General features: G+C 32.1%; 3 protein-coding genes across 6 annotated transcripts in view; 1 reads left to right on the forward strand and 2 right to left on the reverse strand.

Annotated features, from left to right (window-relative positions):
• LOC143248542 (dynein axonemal heavy chain 5-like) overlaps positions 1-21,306 on the forward strand; it is a 173,131-nt gene extending 151,825 nt beyond the window's left edge. The window contains 19 exon segments of the mRNA XM_076496978.1: positions 621-758; positions 1,228-1,355; positions 1,922-2,090; positions 3,562-3,717; positions 4,099-4,254; positions 8,739-8,921; positions 9,078-9,185; positions 9,686-9,924; positions 10,341-10,546; positions 11,594-11,715; positions 13,485-13,653; positions 14,106-14,258; positions 15,875-16,101; positions 16,509-16,781; positions 17,157-17,419; positions 17,862-18,018; positions 18,270-18,482; positions 18,732-18,884; positions 19,692-21,306. Of these exon segments, the coding sequence (XP_076353093.1) occupies positions 621-758; positions 1,228-1,355; positions 1,922-2,090; positions 3,562-3,717; positions 4,099-4,254; positions 8,739-8,921; positions 9,078-9,185; positions 9,686-9,924; positions 10,341-10,546; positions 11,594-11,715; positions 13,485-13,653; positions 14,106-14,258; positions 15,875-16,101; positions 16,509-16,781; positions 17,157-17,419; positions 17,862-18,018; positions 18,270-18,482; positions 18,732-18,884; positions 19,692-20,078 (3,600 nt within the window). The 3' untranslated portion in view covers positions 20,079-21,306.
• The window catches only part of LOC143248519 (TOX high mobility group box family member 3-like), a 152,100-nt gene continuing 146,215 nt past the window's right edge, over positions 20,179-26,063 (reverse strand). For all 4 annotated transcript variants that reach the window (XM_076496956.1, XM_076496945.1, XM_076496965.1 and 1 more), the window contains 6 exons: positions 25,065-25,199; positions 23,469-23,549; positions 22,847-23,059; positions 22,139-22,258; positions 21,860-22,023; positions 20,179-21,164 (listed from right to left, as the gene is read on the reverse strand). In XM_076496956.1, coding sequence (XP_076353071.1) covers positions 25,082-25,199 — 118 coding nt within the window. In that variant the 3' untranslated portion in view covers positions 20,179-21,164; positions 21,860-22,023; positions 22,139-22,258; ... (1 more) ...; positions 23,469-23,549; positions 25,065-25,081. The remainder of the gene's footprint in view (positions 21,165-21,859; positions 22,024-22,138; positions 22,259-22,846; positions 23,060-23,468; positions 23,550-25,064; positions 25,200-26,063) is intronic.
• Positions 21,856-24,910, reverse strand: LOC143232426 (uncharacterized). The gene is made up of 5 exons (XM_076467882.1): positions 24,884-24,910; positions 23,469-23,549; positions 22,847-23,059; positions 22,139-22,258; positions 21,856-22,023 (listed from the first exon to the last, which is right to left on the reverse strand). Exons 1-5 carry the CDS (start codon positions 24,908-24,910, stop codon positions 21,856-21,858), a joined length of 609 nt encoding a protein of 202 aa, XP_076323997.1.

Genomic DNA, 26,063 nt, shown 5'->3' on the forward strand with positions numbered 1-26,063 from the left:
ATTGTATGATATGTTAATAATGTTTTTTAATGAACTTGCTCAAAGAACTTCTTTCCTAAAGTGAATGATCAGTTTTGTTATGTTAAGATATACAAACAAAAACTTGAATTTGTAATAGTTTTAACGATAATTAAAAAGTTATGCTCGTTTAAATCTTCTACAATGTATTTCAGACTATACTGGACGTGAGTTTAGTAAAAACAAATTATTTTGTGTCTAGTTTTGTTACTTTCTTATAAAATATTCAAATTACACCAAAAAGAAAATATATAAAGAATTGGCAGTTTTAAGGAAATGAAGAGAAGTTACATTTTAAATCTATAATTAACAATTTTCTGAATATTTAAGTAACAGGTGTATCATGTTTGAGAATTTTCTAAATACTTTACGTTTTATCAAATACTGAACATGATGAGAACAGTGTGAACATAAATACTTATACTGTGTTTGTGCATATCCCTTGGTTCTCATACATTGTGACCTTTATGCAAATACTATCTATTGTCTTTGTATATAATGATAGTTTCTGGCACAACAATTGACTTTTGTTATATAGTTACTTGTAGATATTTGAATTAATTTTTTATGTTTGTATAATGAATTCCCAATTTTACTATAAGGCAAATCTAGCTGTTCAAGAAGCTCGACTCTCCGTGGCCATGGACGAGCTTAACAAGGTACAGGCAGAACTAGATGAGAAAGAACAGGAACTGAATGAGGTGAAAACACAGTATGAGGCTGCCATGATGGAAAAGCAGGTAAATTATAATTACAGTTGTATGAATTAATTAATGTTCAGTAATGTTGTGCAAGTGTTTATTATATGTGTGAATTTTTGCTGTGTTTAAACAGTTATAAAGAAACTATTTAATTAATCCAACAAAAACAAATTATTTGTGAAATTTACATTTGCATTTAGATAACTGAACTATTTTATTGTGTTTAAAAGTACTTGGTAGATACATTGTAATTAAATAACTAAATTATTTAAACAAAAATGTTTATATTAATTTACAATTAAAAATATACTTTGATGCTAAATAAATAAACATTATTTATTACATATTACATAACAAAATTATACTTCTGAAAGCAAGCAAATGAGGAGAATAATTTTAAAGAGTTTTCTGATTTTTTTCCATTGAATTTATGGTTAACATGCATGATGTACATGAAAACTATATTTCATAAGTTAGAATTGTAATGATTCTAACATATTGTTCTTAGAGATTAGTGGATCAGGCAACAGTTTGCCGTACAAAGATGTGTCGTGCAGCAACACTAATTACAGAACTGGAAGGAGAGTATAAAAGGTGGACAGAACAAAGTAGACAGTTCAAGGCACAAGTGGGAAGGTATTGCCCAAAACATCATGTATTACCTCTTTTATAAGCTTGACAAGAAAGAAAGAAAATTACATTTTAGAGCCCCTTGATAAATGTAATACATAATTATTGATATAAGATTAAATTATTAGTTTTAAAGTGCTTTCAATTAGAGAATTTTTTATTATTATATGCAAGGTGTTTTTTCTTTTGAAAGATTGTATTGTTTCATAGAACTTAAAAATGTTAACCTCAGCTGTGTGTGTTCAGTTGATCTGTGTAATTATTATTTTAATGTGAATAAATGTGTATTGCATAATATAATTATCATGCTGTGCTTTTTCTTTAGTATTATGATCATTAAAATGCAACAGTAGAAAAGAAAAAGAATTTTATTTTGGATATAGACAATGTAAAGTTATAAAATTTTAGTTATTATTTGATCAAATTTTTTGTTTTTATTTGTGGAAAACAATGATTAATATGTTATCCATTATTACGTATTACTTATTACATGCCTTCTTAAAGTACATGTGACTGAACAAATATTAAAACACTAATCATGTAAAAGAGATAAAGTTAAATTATATTCACAGACTTGTTGGAGATGCACTTCTTGCAACTGGATTTCTATCTTATTCTGGTCCTTTCAACCAAGAGTTTCGTTCTCTTCTTTTCAATAACTGGCAAGAGGAACTCCAGCAAAGAAAGATTCCCTTGTCTGAGAATCTAGATATCTGTGACATGTTAGTGGATAATGCAACGGTATGTAGTTAATTTTTTTATATGAAATTTTAAAGGTGCAAATCTAAGACACATCAAAATGCTTTGTTGAGAGGAGAAATTATCCCTGCTACTTATGGTGTATATTATTAATAACAAAACTCTAAATAAAATTATTCAAATATTCTGTGTAAATACAGGAACATATTAAGTAAATATAAAGAAGTAAAAATTCAGGAAATTTTACTAAAACTCTCCAATAACTATTTTTAGTTGTTAATAAGGTCATTTAAACAACTAGGCACTACTTTATGAGCGTGAAGTCCTTATTACATATAGAGGCTTGTTTAGAGTCTGAACATTGGTAGTTACAGTGGGCTTAAAAGGTGAAGGTTAAGAGTATACTGGCTAGTTTAGATAACTGGTTGAGTTTCTCTATGCCAGTGTAATTTCTCTACTGTGCTACTAATTAGTGCTTTTACAACTATAATGAGTGCTGGAATGTAAACTTTGGGAGCTAAGTTTATATTACTTACCCCCAGGTGGTAGTACTTCATTTCATGTTTTTTTTTTACTTTGGAGAGCAGAGCAGTCACCTTCCCAGAATAGTCTGCAGGCAGTGAAGGTTGATAGACGTGAGATGTTAAAGGGTTGAGCACCTGCATCTCACTCTCCTAATTTTTGTGTTTTTTTATTAATTCTGCAATGTTTTGTTTAGTAGATTTTGAGATTTTGATTTACTGTTTTTGACACAGTTATTTTTTTTATTAAATTTCACTTCACTGTTGTGTATTAATAATCTATATTTATTAATAAGGTGTATGTATATATATATATATATATATATATATATATGTATATATATATATATACTTTTGAGAACAGTAATAAAAAGTACCTTTATTTTTGCCTGCAGTAGTTAAGTGGGTACAAATAACCTTTTTAGATATGGCTGTAAACTTTTTTTTATATATATAAATTAGTAATTGCAAAGAAAACAATTTTAGTTTTATAGAAAAAAACCTGTAAAATGTTAACACAACAGTATATTTTTACTTCAATATATAACTGAAATATTCTAATTTCAATTAACATAGATGGTTATAGTGCCAAACAAGGAGATATTAAAAATATAAAATAACTAAAAACTACTGTAAATAGAATATATTTTATTCTTCTGTCAATGACACCAGAAAGTATTTTTATGTAGTTGGTATAAGTAAATTTGATTTATTTCACATGATGTATGGTTCAAAATAATTAGGTAAATAAAATTTCACAAAATCAAAATTGTTAGTTATTTTTAAAATTAGAGGCTTTTTAATTTTAATTAAAAATAACTTCTTAATAGTTACAAGAATGTTTATTTCTATTATAATTCCATCATCAAAGTATTATTTTAAGACATTTTATTTGTTTTATGGATATGATTCCTACATTAATAAGATGGTTTGGATCTAGTATTTTGTTAAGAGGCCCCTTATTATAGCAGAATTTATATGTATGCTATTAGATAGCTGAGTGGAACCTCCAAGGTCTGCCTAGTGATGAGCTCTCAGTACAAAATGGCATTATAGTTACTAAAGCTTCATGTTATCCACTCTTGGTTGACCCACAAGGTCAAGGTAAACAGTGGATAAAGAACAGAGAAACAGCAAATGAACTTCAGGTATTTCCTTTTTCTTTTACTATATTATCTTATCTAATTGAGTACAATCATTTTGGCATACATTAATAATTATAAATCACCATTTAAGGTTATTAAGAGACAAAAATAGATTCTTAATTTTAAAATACTGTGAATCTCTGCTGTAATTAACTGGTAATATTAGTAAACAAATGTGCAAATTATGATTTTTTTTAATTCAGTGAATTTATAAAAGAGGTTTCTGTTTTTCTTTTCCTTGTAACAGATAATTGGTAATTTTAAAATACTGTGAATCTCTTTTCTAATTAACTGGTAACATTAGTAAAAAAATATGCAAATTATGATTTTTTTCTAATTTAGTGGATTGATAAAACAAGTTTCTGGTTTTTTTCTTTGTAACAGATAACATCCTTAAACCACAAATATTTTCGTCAGCACTTAGAGGACAGCCTGTCATTAGGAAGACCTTTACTTATAGAGGACGTTGGTGAAGAACTGGATCCTGTTCTGGATAATATCTTGGAAAAAAATTTCATAAAATCAGGTTCTACAAAAAAGGTGAAGTTATGTGTATGTGAATTGTGATTTTAAGTTTCATTTCCAAACTGGGATTTCTTCATTGTTGTTTTTTTCTTTACATTGAAGAAATTTCTAACTTAATTTTCTACTCGATGTTTTGTTCTCACATTTGCATACCTTACATCAAACACTTTTCTTCAGTTCATGTATTTCTATGATGAATTCTGAGGTTCATGTTCCTGCTTCAGGTGTTATACCTCTAGCACTGTTTGCACAGGTTTTAGGTGAGGGAGTCCTATCCCTGCTCTTATCAATTGTGAGATTGTTTATTATATGGGTCAACCTTCTTCTGAACTTGCCTCTCTTATTCTCCTGAACAAGCTGAACCTATGAAGATATGATAGCCTTTGTATGGAATTTTATTTTGCCAGTTTTTCTCCCTACCCCTCTTTCAGAATTAGCTAGGCTTAATGCAGCATTTTTTGACACAATTTCTCAGATGTGTTATATTTTATGCCATTCCTTGTTTTTCTACAATTTCTTATTACCTCTGTGTTTGTGTTGGCTCATTTCTTATCTTTATATTTTGCTTTACATATATGGTCTCACTATAGTTTGAATTTTCTGTGCCTCAATGAGACCTTATTCTGGGTTCATTTACTACTTTTTTCTTTTTGGAATTTCTATATTTTCTTTGGTGATGTGTTTTTAGTCACATATCTAGGACTTTTGAATCTGTGTTTCAACATTCAACCCTTTTGTCTTTTGTTAACCTGAAGATGAGCTGAGAAGTTCGAAACATTGTTATCTGCTTTATTAGTCAATATTAATACCCATACCAGTTGTCCTGAGATACACCTTTTGTCTTTGGTTCCACATTTGTCACAGTTGGAGCCACAGCATGCCCCTTTTCCTTTTTCATCCTGATTCATATCTATCAGTCCCTGTCCCTCTTCCAAGGGTTTCTCATCTCATTGTTTTGTTCAACATTGATGGGCATGTTGCTAACAGTACAAGAGACTAACATATCACCACTCTGGAGCTTCTTGTTGTATGTCTTGTTTTGGTTCATTTTATTCATTTGATAGTAATCTATTCTGATTTTTTTTCAGTAGTTGCTTATCTCAGTCACCAGGGTGGCATCCTCTGTATTCATATGTTGGATCTTCATTTGGGCTCACATGCTTGATGTTCCTATCATTACATGTCATTTTCTAGGTTCTTTCACTCTTATTATGTATGAATTTCCTGTCTTGCACTGCCTCACTTTGTCTATATTTGAACCACTCTCCTAGTGCTCCTTGCTTTTCCTTTCTTCTCCTATTCACCTGCATACATCCATGGTCTGTTTATTTACCATTGATGTTTCATGCATTTTTAATCCTTCTGTATATTTTCTCCTTTCTCCAGATTGTTTTTCTTCCCTAACACTTCAGTAACTCATGAATATACAGTCATGTGAAAAAGTTAGGACACCCTATGAAAGCCTGTGTATTTTTGTAACATTTTTGGATATATAGATATTTAACCTCAATTTTAACAATACTGAGAGATTTTCGGTAAGGTGTCCTAACTTTTCCTCAGTTAGAATATGCATTTTTGTAGAATTACATTTTCAGAAGATCTTGAAAAGTCTTTTCTTCAGTTTTAATTGTTTAATTACATTCATATAATCTGTCAGTATTGTTAAAATTGAGATTAAATATCTATATATCCAAAAATGTTACAAAAATACACAGGCTTTCATAGGGTGTCCTAACTTTTTCACATGACTGTAACTCCTCTGTTTAGCCTCTTTTCCCTTGCTTTCATTTCACACTTTAATCCTTGTCTTGATCAACATTGATTTCTGTGTTTTGTACATGCTCTTCTCTGTTATACTGCTTGCATGAGTTCATCATGTGGTGCACATTCCCACCTCTTTCTACCTTAGCAACTGTTCTCTTTTCATGTTTTTCCTCCTTCCTCTTTTAGCAGTTGGGTTCAGCTCTTCATCCAATTGGCTTTTTCCTCATTATTATCTTCCTCTTGTACTTTGTTCCAAGTGTATTCTTACCCAATTCAGTACCTTACTTTTTTATTCGTGTTTCATCTTTGTCGTCTTTTAGAGGTACTTCTTCAATCAGGCATGTAGACTACCAATGATACATTTATTTTACTCTCACTGTTTGCATCAGATCATGGCTTTCTTCCTCTTCATGTTATCTTCTTCTGCCTATAGCCGTTCCAGTGAGACTTTAATGTAGAAATGAATAACAAGCCATTTAGTTGAGAGTAGGGTGGTGGTGTTCCGCTGATGTAAATGGCATGCTATCCTCCAACGTGAAATGTACAAATACAAGAAAGTGAAATGACAAAATTGCAGGTTTACTCTTTTGATTGGGATTTTTCAACCTACTCCAAAAGGAAATAGGATCCCAGCAGTTGGATTTTATATTTAGAATTGAACTAGTCAACGGAAGTCCTCACAGATGTCTTATGGATGTCTATATTCTTTCCTCAATTATACTCCTTCAGTGTTGTATATTGTTATGGTACTTTCCCTCCCACTATCCCTTGATGTTTCTTATTTCTTGGATGTTTATGGATTTGTGGTTCCAATCAGTCTCACTTATGAAAGAAATGGCTTACATTATGTAGACATCTTTTTTATACCAAATATGGTGTTGCTGAGCCAATCTATCAATTTATCATATTGACGTGCCCCATTAATGAGGCAGTAGATACTAGATTCCATCTGGTCTCATAAACTTGAGATGAAGATGGTAGGATCCTCTTCCCATCCCTTTCAAATGAAGATGGCTGGTTATTAGATGGTAGTTGACTTGCCACTGGCCTGGATCTGGGATTGTAATTGACTTACCAAAGGTATGATCCTCATCCTACATCCACATGGATATTGGTTTCCAGCAGTATGGATTTTAGATATAGTTGACTTGTCATGTACTGTCTGTCATGCCCTTGCCATTCTACATCTAGGTGCACATCCTATTCATTTTACCCAGTTGTATATTTTCTGAGACTGAGTTTCATAAATATCATATGAATCAGATCACTTTCTGAAGGTAATGTACTGTATTGAAAATTATAATTTTCCTACACTGAAAATGTATTTTCTATAGATACTTATCTTATCTCACACTTTACACCCTTCTTCCCTACTGATAACTGGTTCTTACATCTTCTGCCAAAACTCAAAGTGATTGTTCAGTAGAATTGAATATATGGAGTGGCATGTGGTGCAAGTACATTGCACTGGTATTAGTGGAGGGTTGACACATGGTGATTTGCATGAGAGATACATTGAAATCAGTCAATTCCTATGCTTGTAGCATGTGTCAGGTTTTCTGTTGCATATAGAGGGCAGCACTGAACAAGGATAGTTATTTATATGAAAGGAGGTAAGTACCTATTGAAAATATACTTACAGTGTAGAAAATTTATAACTTTGGCTTGCTTCCTTGCTTCATGAAAAGATGTGTGTGCATGCATACACGGGATAGATAATAATATACAGTTGCACACACTAAGGGTCTACTTATTATGGGTGTAAAATTTCAGGTTTTGGTTATTTTCTGTTGGAGCTATGGCAATCATATTTACTTTCTCTGTTGTTTTTTTTTGTTAACTTGAAACATTAAAAAGATGTATGCACGTGGATAAGATAAGTAATAATATCCAGGTGCATACCCTCAGGGTCCACTTAGTATGTATGCACAACTTCAGATTTCTAGATTCTTTTCCTTTGAACTATGGTGGTCACACACATGCAAGTCCTTTTATTAATAGATTCACACACAAATAATGTATCAAAATTAAAATTGTATTATTTAGTTATTTAGTTTCCAAAGCAAGACATTTTGTGTAAGACTTATGTAAGAATGACCAAAAATCTTGCATTTCTTTTACTTTAAACTTTTATACATATGGTTACATATTGTCTATGCATTAAACTTTGTATAAAATAAAATAATTAATAAAATAATTTTCATATTATAATATCTAATTGTTTCACAATACCAGCACATATCTGTAAGTTAAATATAATTCTAAATTAGATAAATTACAGATTTGCAGATTTGTTATTACATAAGAAAATATGTAAAACTACCTAGAAAAATTTGAAAAAAAACATGAAATATGTTGTTGAATATAGACTGAAATGTGACTAAATCAGTTTTTAAAATGAATTTTCTTCACGAAGAGTAAAATGAAATTATAATGAGAAGAAAATTAAACTCCACATATATTTGAAAATTGAAGTGGTTATTTATTCACGGAGAAATCTTGAAGTAGGTAACAGCTTGAAGCATGAATGTGAACTAGATTTTTCTTATTTCACTCTTTAAGTTAAATATTAAAATAATTTGTTATATATTATTTTATTGGAACAATAAAACTTCTCTCATAATTTTTGCATGTAATCACTTGGGAAATACCAAATACTGCAAAACATCACATATCAATAAGTATACTAATAATACAGAACTACTTAAAATGATATTTAAACATTTATTTGTTAGGTTATGGTGGGAGACAAGGAATGTGATATTATGCCAGGGTTTATGCTTTATATCACCACCAAACTTCCAAATCCTGTGTATGTGCCTGAAATCAGTGCTAGAACAGCAATTATTGACTTCACTGTCACAATGAAAGGACTGGAGAACCAACTGCTTGGAAGAGTAATTTTAACAGAGAAAGCTGTAAGATTCATTTCATGCTTTAGTTAAATGCTATATGCATTTTGCATACTGAGAAGTCTTTTTACCATTACAAGCATTGTTACATTATTAATGTTATCTTACCAGAAGACTGTTTTATGTTGTGTAGCTAACAGATTTTAAAAATCACAACTTTAGGAGCTGGAGAGTGAAAGGGTGGAGCTATTAGAAGAAGTTATGGAAAATAAGAGAAATATAAAGGAATTAGAAGATAATCTCCTTATACGATTGACAAGTACCGAGTAAGTGTTACTTAACATGAACTGTTTTTCTCTGATGGATGAGCATTGAAATAAGTAAATGCCACATTATTACATAAAAATAGTTAGTTACCTGGGAAACTTACTCTAAAGGTGATGTTACAGAAGTGTGAGTTTTAGTGTGAAATAACGTTGAACTATAAAATAACATTTTCTTAGTTTGAGTAAAGAATCAATACCTTCTTCTAGTCTAATGAGTAAAAAAAGAAAAATGAGATGGAAGTATTTAGTTGGAATACAAAACTAAATACAACCTTTGATATAGCTATTGTTGAATTAATCCGCTTAAAAATATATTTAAAGAATTTAACCTTATAAAAATACTAAACACTGTTATGATTGCTTAAATGTTTTGAAATATTAGAAAGATATTTTTATCTTTCCAAAGTTATTTGCAAGTCAGTTTAACAGTGTTGTTGAAGATTCTCTAGATATGTTAGCTTTTTGTCTAGTTTTTGTGTAAAAAACATTGCATTTTTCCTGCAGGGTTCACTTGTTGATGATGAAGACCTTATTACAGTTTTAAAGGACATGAAAGCAACAGCATTACAAGTAAATCAAAAACTGCAGGTAGCTGCTAACACCCAACAGAAAATTAGTGCTGCTAGGGAGGAATTTCGACCAGTTGCCACTAGGGGGAGCATCTTGTACTTCTTGATTGTAGAAATGAGTGTAGTGAATGTAATGTATCAAACATCACTTCGGCAGTTCCTTGGATTGTTTGATCTCTATTTCAAAGTAAATGCTTAAGTCTTTCTATTATATGTCATTTCATTTGAACAGATATTTTATCTACACCTACTACTTTTTGATCTATTTTCTTGGGAGGGAGATGTTATCAACCATCTTTCATTCTTGATGATGAGAAACCCACTTGAAATAAAAATGTATCTCAGAACAGCTGGTGTGGGTATTAACACTTTTATTGATAAGCAGAGAACAATGTTTTGACCTGAAGATGACCTAGGAAGGGTGAAACGTTGTTCTGTATTTATCAATAAAAGTGTTAATACCCATACCAGCTGATCTGAGATAGATAACCCTCCTTCAGTTACCTTTGTTGATAAACATGTAATTAATTAAATAGGCAAATATTAAACTTTTATTCTAAATTTAATTAACTGTTTTGTTGAAAAAACCTTCTGTCTACTGTAAGGTCTTCTCCAAGCAAGTACACATCTCAAAGAATTGCCAACATCATTCAGTACTTAACCTATGAAGTGTATAAGTATGCAGTACGAGGATTTTATGAAAGACATAAGTTTCTGTTCACACTTTTGTTAGCTTTGAAGATTGATCTTCAAAGTAAGAAAATCTCACATCACCAATTTATTACTTTTATAAAAGGTAAGATTTACAGTTTAGAAGATTGTATTGTAGTTTCAATAGTAATTAACTTTGCAATAGTGTGACATTTTATTCGGGTTTTTAATTGTAAATAGATAAAAGTAAAAGATGCAAACTTACATAGTTTATAAGTTACTAGTTAAGCCTCATTTGGTGCATTCTGTGCAATTTTTGTTCCCTTATTTTAGGAAGGGAAGTTTAAACGACTTTTATTAAGGTGATTCTGAGGATGGATTGGTTGTCATATGTGAATAGGTTAAAAATACTTTAACTTGTTTTTGCTTGAACAAAAGAAGTGTCAGGATTTTAACTGAAATGTTGAAAATAAATAAGATATAAAGATTAGTACATTGGATTTTTTTTTTTCTTTTGAATTCGGAGAGCAATTGGACAAAGGTCAAAGACTTAAAATTTAAAAATAATTAGACATATCTCCTGATGGGTTGAATATCTGTGAAACAAATATCCATGTAGAATGAATGTTTGAGGGATATAGGCTGAATTTAATAATTGTCTTTGTTTGTTTAAGGATGTTAGAAGTGAAATACATCTTTCATGGGCCAAATTCCCCTTCAAAATTCCTATCCTATAATTCATAACTAATATTTTAATTAGATTGATAAAACTTGGCATGCCAACATGTCTGGCTTATCTAAAAAGTGAAGTCATTCTAACTTGAAAGAATATTGCACTGTTTTGGTGGATCTAATGATCTAGAAAAGTTAAATCTCAAGTGTGAAGATGTATCCTTAAAATTTGAAAAAACCATTTATTTTGTAATAGAAATTAATACCATTCTGTTAAGAAATTCTTGCAAGTAAAAAATATGTTACAATTTCTGTGAGATGAATTTATGCTGTTAAAATTGTTTTTGTATTATATCATGTATAATGTAGCTATTTATATATTGTATTGTAAGAGTTTCGAGGAAAATTGCTTTGAATATTTATTATCTGCGAAGTGGTTACAATCTTCATCTAATCATATTTATCACAGCTTCAATCTTACAACCTTATGTGACTAATGCATTTTCACAATTCAATTTAGGAGGAGCTTCTTTGGACTTGAAAGCTGTTCCTTCTAAACCTTTCAAGTGGATTCTAGACATTACATGGCTCAACCTAGTACAACTGAGTAACCTTCCTGAGTTTGAACACATTTTGAATCAGGTGAGAAATTGTATTTTGAATATTATAAAACTTATAACTCTTCTCTTGACAGTGGCAATGTTGTGCAACACTTTTCTGTGTTGCATGAAATTATATTTTCAAACAAGACTTAAGTATTTAATAATTCTTCACATACATATGTGTGCAGTTTTATGTAAAGATTTTGTTCTATTAACCTACTGAATATGGGTAGGTAAAAGTGCACATAACAACCTTTCTGCAAACTACATTCAAAATTTATACTACTTTATTAGTAGTATGCATCAGTAAACTTGGCATCAAAATGTAGCTACCAAATCAATGTTTTCCTTTCCTAATATCAGAAGAAAAAGTAAGATAAATTGTCCATCCTCATTTTTCTGTATCACATAACACTTGTTTGCTCAGACTTGCACGTTTGAGGTGTGCATACAAGCTGCACATGTGTTATGTAATTCAACACTTTATTTTACCTAACTTAGCTATTGCATTGGTATGCATGTTGAGTTACATATAGTTCACACAGTAATAAAACGATGAAATTAAACAGAAACAAATGTTAACTATTATGAGTCTGAAGCTATTTAGGATAAGAAAATCATATCTTTCTGTTACAATATGCAGTCAGTCTAGAAAGAAGAGTAAATTAGATTTATTTTGTTGTTTTGGTGATTACAAAGCAAAATGTGTTAAGAAAGAAAAAGTAACATATGATTGAGTTTTACTTTTTATATTCATTTAGGTTTTAAATGCTATGCAGAAAAATATCTTTAACCTTAACATGAAAATCACTTTCCATTCAGACTACAACTCCTTAAATTCACAGACAAATATTTAGTAGAAATACTTAGTTAAAAAAAACAAGTTAAATTTTGTGTACAAAATACTTTTAATGTTTACCAAAAGCTTGCTAAAGTTTGTGAAGTTAAATTTTCCACACTAAGTCATTGTACAGAATGTCTCAAAGTTATCTTTCCTATTTTAAAATGTAGTTAGTAAATAACTAAAAAAATATAACCATGCAGTTTTTAACATCTTGTTACCCAACTCTTGACTGTTTTTATTGCCATGTGTGTTTCATTCCAGTGAAGTGTTACCCTGTAAAATAGCAATTGTGCAAGATGAGGCTCAACACATCATTTGGTTAGCACAGACAAAGTTTGTAACTCTGGTGCAGCATAATTACAGGAAAGAAGCATGGTTGTATGTTAAGGATATCTGTATTACACATGTATAGCAAATATCATGATGCAGCGAAAATCGACTGTATTCAAATATTAGTTAGACATGCTGAAAGCCACTGATGGTGCACATGTAGAAATATACTGACATTTTGAGTTTAGCTACAAGATTTTGAAAGCTGCATGGTTGTATTTCCTTATTCAGTTAATTATTAACTTTTAAAATAGGAAAAATAAGTTTTTGCCACTCTGTATAGTCTTATAGTTACATTGAAAGTTCATTTGGCATAACTGAGCCTTTCTAAAAAGAATTAATGAAGATATGGGTTTCCATTTTGTTTCTATGATATTTGTCTTAACTGTTAAACTCAGAAGCGATCAATGTAGTTTATTATAAATGTCTCATCACGTTCCCAAACATTTCTAATTAAAAAAAATATAAGCATGTATTTCAGATTTTTTGTGACTAGTATATTTGAGATCTCTTATAGATCACTGATATGTTAAATGATAAATATATAAGCATAAAAAAGTAAGTGTTACTTATACCTACTAGAACAGTAGCCTCTCTCTCTAGTTATTAGAATTAATTAAGTTTGAGTAATGTAGGTATCAAGCAATGAGAAAGGATGGAAATCCTGGCTGGACACTGATATGCCAGAAGAAGAGCCTCCCCCCGATGATTACGAGCGTCAGTTGGATATATTTGGAAAGTTACTTGTGATAAGGTCATGGTGTCCTGACAGAACTTTATCTCAAGCTAGGAAATACATATCTGGTAAATAAGAGACCTAAATCTCAATCCATGTGACTCTTTCACCTATTTATCTAAGACAAAGGAAATATTACATACAGCATATGGATTAGAATTATTAAAGTTGTAATATTTGGACATATATTGAAAACTAGAAGTCTAAAAGCATATATAGATAAAGTTTCTGAGAGATAATTTAATATGTTAATCTTGTTTTTCACCCAACACCTTCTACAGATTAAATTGTGTAATTATTTAAATTTAAAACAATAAAAAGATTCTCCATACATCAGTTTTTACCATCAGCTGTTAAGTTCTAGTTATATAAATTATTTAAGAAATGGTAAAGACAAATATGTCTAAACAATGATGATGTTACAAAAGCAATCAACTTAATAAAAATATAGTACTGGAAATTATTTAAATAATGTTTATGTGAAACTAGAAGTATTAATCAATGTTAATTTTGTTTTCAGAATCACTTGGAGAGGAATATTCTGAAGGGGTTATACTTGACCTAGAAGCCACTTGGCAAGAATCTGATTGTCGTACTCCTCTGATTTGCTTCCTGTCTATGGGAGCTGATCCTTCTGCACAGATTGAAGCACTAGCAAAGAAGTACAAACTTGGTATGGCACACTTTATATACTAATAGCCCTGAAAATGTCTGCACCTCAAACATTTTAGGACATAAGACTGTATACAGATATATAATAATGATACAAGGATAAATGTCTAGACCTTACAGCCTCTTCTTCCACTACAAGTGGTGTTCTGTATGATGGTTATGGACTAAGATATAATATCTTCCACATGCAGCTTTTGCACAATACTCTAAAATTAATGCTGTCCTCTTCCACTGAACATGCTTCCTAACGTTCATCAGTTGTAGGAAGACAACAATTTCTCCTGGAGCCTGTTTGAGGAACCAAAAGTGCAAATGGGATGACATTATTTCCTCTTTGTATGTAACTGATATGTTGATTTAAACATGAGCCTGGATGCTTTGTGTTGACGGAACCAGAACATACCAGCATCATAGAAAATTGGTATCAGGATGTGTGTGATAGCATACAGAGTTGGAATAGGCGTTTGTCTTAACTATACAGATGTTTAATTTACCTTTATAGCTGTAGTCTGCAACAACCATAAACCCCTTGGAGAAACGTTCTTTCATACTTTGTACCATTTTTTAAATTCAAGAGATGTTGTTGGCCCTGAAGTACACACATGCTTTGTCCAGTATGATGTCTTCCTTCCATTTAATGTAAGTAAACTCCTGCTCATACAGCCTTCCACAGGTGGTGTGAGATAAACTGTGAACTTGTGTCATTTTTGTAGACCTGACTCTATGTGAATTTTTACAGTTTCATGGGTAGTTCCTACTTAAGTTCGAATAAACACTGTGTTCTTGGGTGATTTCCAGTAGCCATCGTGGAGTATTCTGTTTTGTTTTTTTCCTACTGAGTCATGTCTTTCTCTGCTTCATTCAGCTGTTTCAAACTACAGATATTTTCCAATATGTTAACATGTTATGCTTTTATAGTTGCACAAGGGCTAGCTTGAAGTACTATCTAACTTTAGAAATTGTTATACTTCAACTGAATTGCAAACAAGGGTTTTAACTTTTGTAAAGTGATTGGATATTCAGATTATTAACGTAAATTATGCTATAACCAATGCACAGCAAAATGTGTTGCCTAATAATTGGCAGAAATAAAGAGGAAAGGAATGTTTGGTAGGGCAGTTCACTACTAGATATTTCATTTCTAGCCATTTCATTACTAGGGTATTTTGCTACCTGTACAAGATATGTACAAATGACTCAGCAAATAAACTCCACTTTCTTCACAGAATTGCTCACAGCCCAAATCATTTCATTTCTATAAGGTTCAGATCTTTTATGATTTTAAATTAAATGTTTTACCACTTAAGAGCCTTTTTATTTGGAAAGTGTTTCTCTAATGAACTAATGTAATGGAGATTATGACAAAATTATCATGTAGCAAAATGTTTGGTGACTAACTGTCCAGCCACCAAAATTAAAAATGTTTTTTTTCAACAACCGTGACTAGAAATATTTCATGGAGAACATTTACCAGATATAATTATTGAAATAATCAGTTGGTTATTATATATGAGGAAAGAATGTTGATTTGTTTTCTTATAACATGATTTGTAAATGATTGATTTCGTAAGGTTTTATAATTTTCATGAAATAAAAAAGGATGATGGTTTTTACCAGAATGTAGAGCAATTTCTATGGGCCAAGGGCAGGAGTTTCATGCAAGAAGATTACTAAACCAGTCTATGAATGTAGGTGGATGGGTTCTCCTTCAGAACTGTCACCTGAGTTTACAGTTTTGTGAAGAAGCTCTTGATGCAGTAATGGAAACTGAAAGCATGCATGAATCTTTTAGACTGTGGATAACTACGGAAGTTCACCCACAATTTCCTATAGGTTTATTACAGGTACGTATATCATACTTTAAACAAGACTTGGTGGACTTTAGACCATCCATACTATATACCAAAAAAGACTGCCTTCATTACACTGTTAACAGTGAAAGTACTCAACTGCTGAAAGAATGTACTCTAATCATTATAAGTAAGATAGATTTAACAATGGTCATTGTTGAGCAGAAGTTAATATTAATTGCAATAGATTTTAATCACTTGGCATAAAAAGTGACATTTACTTGATCTTGAATATAAGAAAAGAATCAAGACATAAATAACGTAATTTTGACTATGTGATAAAATACTGTATCATAATAGCAGAATTCTAGGTATGCCAAAGTTCAAAGCTCTATTGGCAATTTAATTTAGAGTAACTCTTTTTGCACTTTCTAAACTTTTACTTCACATTCACATCATAGTTGTCAATCAAGTTCACTAATGAGCCACCTCAAGGAATAAAAGCCAGCTTAAAGCGAACATATGCAAGTTTGCCTCAAGATACACTTGAGTATAGTGCATTACCTCAGTGGCAGCCACTTCTGTTTGCTGTGGCATTTCTCCATACTATAGTTCAGGAACGACGCAAGTTTGGGCCTCTTGGATGGAACATTCCCTACGAGTTCAATCAGGCTGACTTTTCAGCATCGGTGCAATTTCTTCAAAAATTCTTAGATGATTTGGATCCCAAAAGGGTTAGCATTTATATACTTTTTATAGTTGTAAAACTTAATATGGTAATGAAAGGATTTTAATCTGTTAAATAACTGAAAACTGATTAAACTTGTGTGGCAGTTTATAATTGTAGTTTGTTTTTTTCCCACTTGGGTAATAAATATGCGTTGTTAACATGTATGAAGAGTGTTTCTTTGTTATTTTTTTACATCTAAACCTCAGACTTAAGGTACAAAATTACCAACATAATAGTAACAGAAAAGTCTATCTCAAAATGTTAACAAAATATGTATTTTGCTGAATACCATTTGAGAATGGTAGTTCTCACTAGGTTTCAGTGTAAAATAATGTGTATAGGTTAATACCCTTTGAATATGGTAAATATAATTTTCCAGGGGGTTTGCTGGAAAACTATTTCATACATGCTGGGAGAGGTTCAGTATGGTGGTCGAGTCACTGATGACTTTGACAACCGACTTTTGAATACATATACAGATGTGTGGTTTGGAGAACAACTTTTTAAGCCAGATTTTGAGTTCTTTAAAAGTTACTCTGTGCCCAGTTGCAACACTACACAGCAGTATCTGGATTATATCAACAACTTGCCATCTACAGATTCTCCCGAGGTGTTTGGATTACATACAAATGCTGATATAACGTAAGTCTTCATTTTGCATCATAAGTGAAATAAATTACATATTAGTTCTTTAATTTTTATAGTTTTTTCCATTAGAATTGACTGGCACCTCTGCCTAGATTTAGCACAAAGACTAAACTACATGTGATATGCTACAACTTTATTCAATGATATAGTCTAAAACTAGTCTACAGGGAACAAAACTGTACTGTAATTTATTCACTGGCCATGATATATCAGTGAGCTTTGTTTGAAATTTTTATAATGTTATAGTAGAACTAAGTGTTACCACATGCTCATAATTTCTCTCTTTTTATATAAATCATTTTTTAACACCACAGTTACTCTTTAATATGAAAATGTGTTTTTGGTAAAGAAACATTATCTAGAATTGGCATTTCTTCATAAAAAATTTTTCAAAGGGTAAACCTAAACTATATATCCATAATGTATGGCTGACTAGATACCAGATAAACACAGTAAAAGAAGTATTGAACACGATTTTGAGTGTTCAGCCAAAGGACACAAGTAGCCAAGGTGGAGAAACAAGAGAAGCTGTTGTCTACAGAATGGCTAATGACATGTTGAGTAAACTACCTCCTGATTACATTCCCTATGAAGTAAGCCTGTTTCAGTCCACTTTCAATATAAAATCTATTTAGTATTTTTATGTAGTAAGTGTATCATGTGAAACTTATCCTTGGTGTCATTGATTTTTTTAATTTCATTAACTAAAGCAATTTTTTACCATAAACCAAACTCACTAATATTTTCATTATTTACTAACAACGTGTAAATACTTTTCTTTGACCCTAATATTTTAATGATTAATATCCAAGTTAAACTTGAGTGTTCTTCCTTTGCTTTATAGGTTAGGAAACGACTTAAAAAATTTGGGCCATTAGCTCCCATGAATATCTTCTTGAGACAAGAGGTAGATCGTATGCAAAGAGTGATTTCAACTGTACGTTCAACACTGTTGGATCTAAAATTGGCTATTGAAGGCACTATAATAATGAGTGAAGGACTAAGAGATGCTTTAGATTCTATGCATGATGCTCACACTCCAGCAGTGTGGAGAAAGGTATTACTTTTAGTTTAAAAAAAAACACAACAAAAGTTATATCATGTATGTTAAACATATCTTAACCACAGCAAGTTTTTTTTTTTTCATTTTAAGTGGTGCTACAGGAGCAGATGAGATTTAGGATTATTATGTTTTATTAAGCTGTGATATTTACTTCTTTCTAAATATGTATATGTGTGTGTGCACTTTTCCATGTATTAGTAGTTTTAGGAGAAAACTCTTATTTAATAAGGATTTTGTTCACAGATATCTTGGGAATCCAGTACCCTTGGCTTCTGGTTTACAGAGTTGTTAGAAAGGGATGCCCAGTTTCGGCAATGGTGCTTCGAAGGACGGCCAAATGTCTTCTGGATGACTGGTTTTTTTAACCCACAAGGTTTCCTTACAGCAATGAGACAGGTGTGGGAAAAAGTTGGTAATCCCTTGGGTTTAGAATTTAACCAGAACGTTTTCCTTCATATTTTCCACAGCATCCTGTAAATGCCTATCATTTCCACCAGGGTTGAAACCCACCTTAATGTCTTATTAATGACAAACTCTTCTAAATATTCTCCACCAATAGACATTACACCAACTTCTATGCTGGTTTTTTGAGGTTGGGCATTATTAGCTCCTACAAAAGCTCCCCCATGAAGTGTTTCATCTGGTTATCAATAAGTGGAGGGACACTAGAAGGTATGCCCATGCTGCAGCATTGAAATATCATATCATGGTTCTCCAAAGAGTATGGTCTACTAATCAAACCAGCTGTGAAACCACACCTTACCATCATGGAGAAATGTAGGAAATGTTGACACTTCCAGTATGCTTCATCAGCCCCCAAGTTGTACATTTCAGGTTACATAATGTTTACTTCTGCTGGTGGCCCTGGTTTGATTACAAGTACAAACTTACTCTAGATAGAGGGGCTAAGAACTGCCTCAGCCTTAAATCCTTTGTTGTTGATTAAACGAGCTACAACAATGATTGATAGACTCATTCATACATACGTGCATGATACCCTTAACACTCATTTCCAATTCAACCTCATAAGCCGTAGCATTTGTGACATGGGATATAAAAACAGAATTATAGTTCAACATGAATGAATAATAATTTATATAAATGTAAAGGATTATGAGCTCTTCGATTGTTATATTGTCTTGTTCATCAGGAATGCACAAAAAATAGATCTTCAAGTGTACTATTCTTAACTTTTATTTTTAGGAAGTGACCAGAGCTCATCGTGGGTGGGCCTTAGATGTTGCAGCTCAGCATAATGATGTTACTCGATTCATGAAGGAAGATATTACAGAACCACCACCTGAAGGGGTTTACATCTATGGCCTGTTCCTTGAAGGTGCAGGATGGGATAGGAAGAACTGTCGTTTAGTTGAGGCAAAACCCAAAATGCTTTTCGAGATACTTCCTGTAATCCATATCTATGCTATTAATACAACTGCAGGAAAGGATCCATGGCTGTATGAATGTCCAGTTTATAAGAAACCACAGAGAACTGATTTAACTTATGTTGGCTCTCTTGACTTGAAAACCCACCACTCACCTAGTCATTGGGTATTGCGGGGTGTAGTGTTACTGTGCGATATCAAATAATGTTTAAGAATTCTTACTATTAATTCACAAACAGTGATGATCTTTAATCAACCATTTGTTGCTTAAACCTGTATTATAGATATGACCACCCATAGACATATTCCTTGGTTTTATTTTGTATGTTTATTCTCATTTAAATAAGTAACACAGATTTAAATGCAATGGGAATACCAGACTACAATATTTAAAACTGTTTTTGCACAGTGCACTTAAAACAGTTGTTTCTTAGCAACACAATTTCAAATATTTACACATATACTAATAATTGAAAACATTTTATACAATTAACGAGAATAACTGGAATTATTTCGTATACATAATGCTGCTAAACTGTATCAAAATATCCAGGGATATGACCTAGTTATTCAAACACAACCAACACCAAGTATCTGTAGTATTTTTTAACCAAGTTCAGTATGTTGGTATATTACTTACTGGAAGTTGAATTTTTTTTTTTTTTTTTTAAACAAAATTACACAGACATAGCTAAGTAGTAGTATCCCACTCCTACACAATGAATCAATACAACATGAGTGAAAAGTGCTTATAATTTTAATGAGACATGTCCCAAGTGGTTACGCAATTTCACATATACACTCCTACACCAAGATACAAAGTCAAAATATACAATATACACACTTAAATTTTTTTGTGTTTAGATATGTTTTGACCACATGTAACAGTGTGGAAATATTTCATGTGTAGGTTACTCTCTACAGTGGAGTTTCCTTTAATTGTGATACATGTTTTCCAATCAGAATATGTTGTTGATTTCAAAACTAGTTTAATAGTCTTTATGGGGTTGATCAAAAAGTGTTTGTTGTATACACTTGCAAAGTTATTTCTATAGGTTATCAGTAAAGAGGAGTTACAAAGTTTCAGTAACTACTAAAATTAGGGTAAAGACATACCATGTATCCAAGTACTGAATACTGAATGGTCAGTTGTCTTATTTTACATTCTTTCAGCCTGTGCGCTTAACTGCTCCCATACTGTCACAACTGGTCTTTAAAGCTTCTTGTTTATTTCACTTGGGTAAAACTATTTGATGCTTGTCTTGATGCCACCCAAGCAGTGAAGACATCTCTAGGACATTTAAAGAACTGTTAATAACTGACTTACCTTATTAATTGTTATATATCATTTACCACCATTCCTTGTATGTGTTTTTATGTTATGACATGCAATAAATATCACACAAAGTGAATAAAAAATATATTCAATTTAACAGTTAGAAATATATTTAAGCATCTGAGCATTAAATTATTTTTATTGAAAAACAGTGTATATATCTTTAAACAACGAGGCCAAAAACAGAAAGCTACAAAGCAAGAACAGATATTTAATTTCCACAGTGATATATACCAGAATGAGAAAACTAAGTATAAACATATTTTTATAGGTCAAGATAAATATCCAGTCTATCCCTGTGATGTATGTGTATGTATGCTGTAAAAATACAGCATGTATTCATTCTGTTTGATATGATGGGTCAAGAAAAGTTTGTTTAGCAGTGATAATTTAAAATACTGGTTTAAGATTTGTCAAAAGTAATTGATCCTAGACAATGTATATACAACTGTCTATTCTAATACTGGCCTTTATAATAAGTAACTTGGAACATCATAGTATACACTTCTATGACATCAACCACAACACTTGGCTTACATCAGTTTTATAATATGTTATTTTAAGCTTCATATCAAATGATGTAGTTATAACCTAGTACTGTTATAATTAATTTAGTAACTCTAACTTCACAGTATACATGCTACTCTTACCTGCAATGTGAAACAACACATTCATTACTACAATATTCTTTATCCCAGTCTGGTGATTCAATGGCTGGATTAGGACACCCATTGCGTAGACAAGTCTGTTGGATTTGTGGCTGTTGACCCATGGTCTGGGACACGTGCATGGTCTGGTCACTAACCAACTGAGCCTAGAGAAAATATAAGAAGTTAAAAGACTTCTCCTTAAAGCTCAATTAAATTCAAACACCATCCTTTAAAACAAAGGAATTTTTTTAAATATAATTCATTAAAACAACAACTTACACTTTGCATGGTCTGATTGTAGGCTGTGGCAAGTGGTACCATCTGTTGATTATGGACCTGAAGAATTGGGCCTTGTTGAAGGATAAGGGGAGCTCCTTGGACCATATGCTGTTGAGGAGTCTGTTGTGGTAACAAAATATAAGACGAAGAAATCTTAAACTAGTATTAAATTGCATTCATACATGTAAACATTTAGCAAGATCAACACACAAAAAAAAAGAGTGGTGTAGCTTGTTTGGATCGACTTTTTCTTTACAGCAATTATTGCTTGAAAAGATAGTAGTTTGAGGAAAGATTGCACAAAAGCTTGTACCAGGTATATTTTTGTTTTTTACTGTAACCGTCGTTCCATCCAAATCTGTTTAAGATGTACTCAACAGTAAATGTTTTATATTCAAAATATTGTATATTACACTTAATGAGTCACCATCGTGAACATCTTTTATTGTTGTCTACGTAAGATGGTGCTAAACAGATTGAAAATAACATTTTATCAGCGTTATTTCTGCCTTACAAACATCCTAAAAATTATCTTGAAAGATGAAAAAATTACTATAGATTTATCATATATTTATGGAAGAAAATAAATAAAACGTACTTTACTTGCACGCTGACACGCTTGAGTTTGGATGGATTTAGATCATTACGTTAGCATGCATTTTAGCTGAAAGTAAATAAAAAAATTTTACTTGTACAGAGCTAACTTACCGGAGTCCATACCTGACTTGCAACAAGAGGAGCCTGGGGTTGTGTCATTACAACGGAGGCTGTTGATCCTTCCATGAGGGAGGTCAACAGAGGGGATTTTTTCTGCAGTGGCGAGAGAGATGGGGGTGAGTGACCACTGTACGCTACCGTTGTCATCGGAGTTGTAGAACTGACAGACGGGTTGCTGTACAAATCTGATTGTTCTGCGCCAGCCTGTACGAAAACAAAACACGTCACAAGTTTAACAACATTGTTATATATGCTAATCAGTAAATATCTTACTTTTTCATTAACTTGACGCAGCAGTGATTTGTTATGGTGTTGTTCATTATCACTACAAGATTAGAAGTAGTCATGATTGCTTGTTTTCAAAAGATGGATACAACACTATAATACAGGAACCTTCCCCATGGAATTTACTAGTGTAGGTTTATTGTTGTAGCACTCATTCTAATAAAGATTAAGAACGCTGACAATCGTGTTTAAGCATTTGACTAAATTATTTTATACCTAAGCCTACTACTTTCAGTTAACAACAAAAATACAGAATAACAAGAGGAAAAAATCTATTGCTTCAGCAATCTCGTTTTATTTGAAGAATCACGTGTTTAGAAAAACTTACCCTGGAAACCAAACTAGCTTTGTAAGCAGCTAGAGCTTTCAAATATTCTTTTTTTGCAGCTTCTGTCTTCTTTTTATAGACCTGTAAAGATCAGGTTATCTAGTTACAATATAATTAAATGCAACACACAATCGGATATTGATCATACTGAAATTACTCGTACGGAATGTAAAAACAAAGTAAACGTAGTATGAGCATAAGGATTAACATATTTATACAGAGAATTATGTACATTTTTTTAAAACTTATTAAATTATATAAAAACAAAGTAAACTTCATACGTACAAGAAATTGGTGAGTTCGTGGTATTGACCTGTCCTTTATTTCAAGGGCAATAACCGGTTTTGTCCTAACTAGAGATTCAAAAGGAGACAGACCGAGATCCTGTTTTAACAATTGTTAATGTTTTATTTGTGTAAAGCAGCAACGCCCAGATGTGTAATATTGGACTGTTGCTAAATATATTCGGTAACGAAAATGGGTACGTTCTGCTACATGATTTGTTTTTGATCATTATTAAGTTGTTATATGAAAGACAGAATTATTAAACTGGACAGGTTACGCAACAATAGCTTTACTCTTACAGGAAGTATGTAACTATTATTAAAAGGAAAACGTTATCTATATCAGCTTGAACTAGGAAAAATTGTCTTTATTTCTTTGTTAGTGGCAATGCTAAACGTGCTTTTAAAGTTTGGAAATCTTGCGGTAATCAGAGAGTTAAAATCTCAAAACAAATTACGTCTGCATTTTAACAAAACACCCTCGAGAAATTTCCTTGCCATTGTATTGTGCTCTGAATATCACACGACTGCTTAATTCATATAGTACATATACAGACTGTCATTTCCTGTAATTCGCAATGAAATCCTGCAAGGTTACGTCGTAACCATTTCCTTTCGCCTGTGTTCCACACAGTCGATAAATTTTAAGATCGGAAAACAAATATAAGTGCCTAGCTACACAATGGGCTAACTGCACTGTGCCCACCAAAGGGTAATGAACTCCGAATTTTAGAGTTGTACATCAATAAGTTTACAGACGACTCACAGAAGTACTATGGAAAATAACGTCTTTATTTGTATAGCACCCAGCGTGGTATATATGCGGACTTATACTGCTAGAAAAGGGTTTTGATAACCATAGTGGGCAAAACACAGATAACCCTTTGTGCGTAATAACAAAACAAACAAACTTATTTGTATAATAATAATATCGTAAAGTGATCTTTCATGTAACACATACATGACAGTGTTATTACCTACACGCGTCATCACAAAAGTAATATTAAACAAAAATACCGAGACCGCTGGGCAACGTTTTAAGACTGAAAGGCAGGAATAAATATGCAGAAAATGTTTTATCACTATAAACTTTGTGAGCTAACCAGAGGAAAGGGAACCAGTAAGTAATGCCTGGAACCATATAGGGAGATCAACCATCGCTTTTGTAACGCGCAAACACACTGAAAGTGCGTACTGTGTCTCGAACCTCAGATCCTTCCCACAGTAATGAAATTTTGTACAACTCCAAAATCTTGAATTAATAAAAGTAGTTAAATTAACAGTCTGATATGCAATCTAAAAGAAACCTTACGTTCTTGTGGTCTACATCTAAACTATCCCACATCGATGCAACAATCTTGGAAACTTCTCCAAAGCTAGCATTTGGATTCTGTCCTTGATGGCAGCCTGGGTATCTCTGAAGAAGAGGGCGTAGGCAGACACAGGCCTGGGGAAAGATGAAATTAATAAATAACAATGATTAAAACAATAAACTTGTCTTTCAATGACAACTAAAACTGACAGCAGCCTCTTTGGACATTTTTAAAAACTAGCATGTGAGAAAACTATATCACTTGCTCAAATTACCAGCGGAAAGACAATGAAACGATGTTTTTCCTTTTGCCATGTTCAATGTACTATGAAATAAGGACCCCAAGATTAGAACTTGGCTCAAATTGAAAACAAATAAGTAAATAATGCATTTTTATATTTGCGTTATATAAACTTTCCTTCACATCTGGAATTGTAAATTCACGAACACTAGTCAATAATCTAATTTTTTAAAAACAAAATAGCTAAATACCTGGTAAAGCATTAATTTCGTAAAATATATACTTTTCTATGTAGTGTTTTTGTCAGATTTGAAAACCTGTCAACAGTTAACGTATTATAAAATCTAAAAACTTTAACTTGAAAGATAAGAACACTATGAAATTAGCCTAAATACCAGCTGGTCGAAAGTTTAAGACCATACTGAAACGAAGCGTTAATCGGTAAACACGTAACAAAATTTAGTCATTTGTGTTCAAGCATTAGCGTTGTCAACATCTCCCACTGACTTCTCATGTGTTACATTGGGTAAAAGCATGGCAAAGGCTAAAAAATTGACAGAGTTTGAACGTGGAAGAATTGTCGAGCTGTAAAAGCAAGGTCTCTCTCAACGTGCCATCGCTGGTGAGATTGGACGTAGTAAAACTGCTGTTGCAAATTTCTTAAAAGATCCTGGTGGATACGGAACGAGAATTTCAAGTGGTCGGCCCAAGAAAATTTCGCCGGCGTTGAACAGGAGGATTCGACAGGTTGTCCGGCA

Source organism: Tachypleus tridentatus, chromosome 1, assembly GCF_004210375.1.
Source record: "Tachypleus tridentatus isolate NWPU-2018 chromosome 1, ASM421037v1, whole genome shotgun sequence".
NCBI lineage: Eukaryota > Metazoa > Arthropoda > Merostomata > Xiphosura > Limulidae > Tachypleus > Tachypleus tridentatus.

Coding starts and splice junctions, on each gene's coding strand:
- LOC143232426 (XM_076467882.1), bottom strand. CDS start 24,910: ATGGTTGATCTCCCTATATGGTTCCAG. Junction 23,060..23,468: donor AAGCTAGTTTGGTTTCCAGG/GTAAGTTTTTCT, acceptor GTTTTCGTACAG/GCTGGCGCAGAACAATCAGA. Junction 22,024..22,138: donor ACAATCAGACCATGCAAAGT/GTAAGTTGTTGT, acceptor TATTTTCTCTAG/GCTCAGTTGGTTAGTGACCA.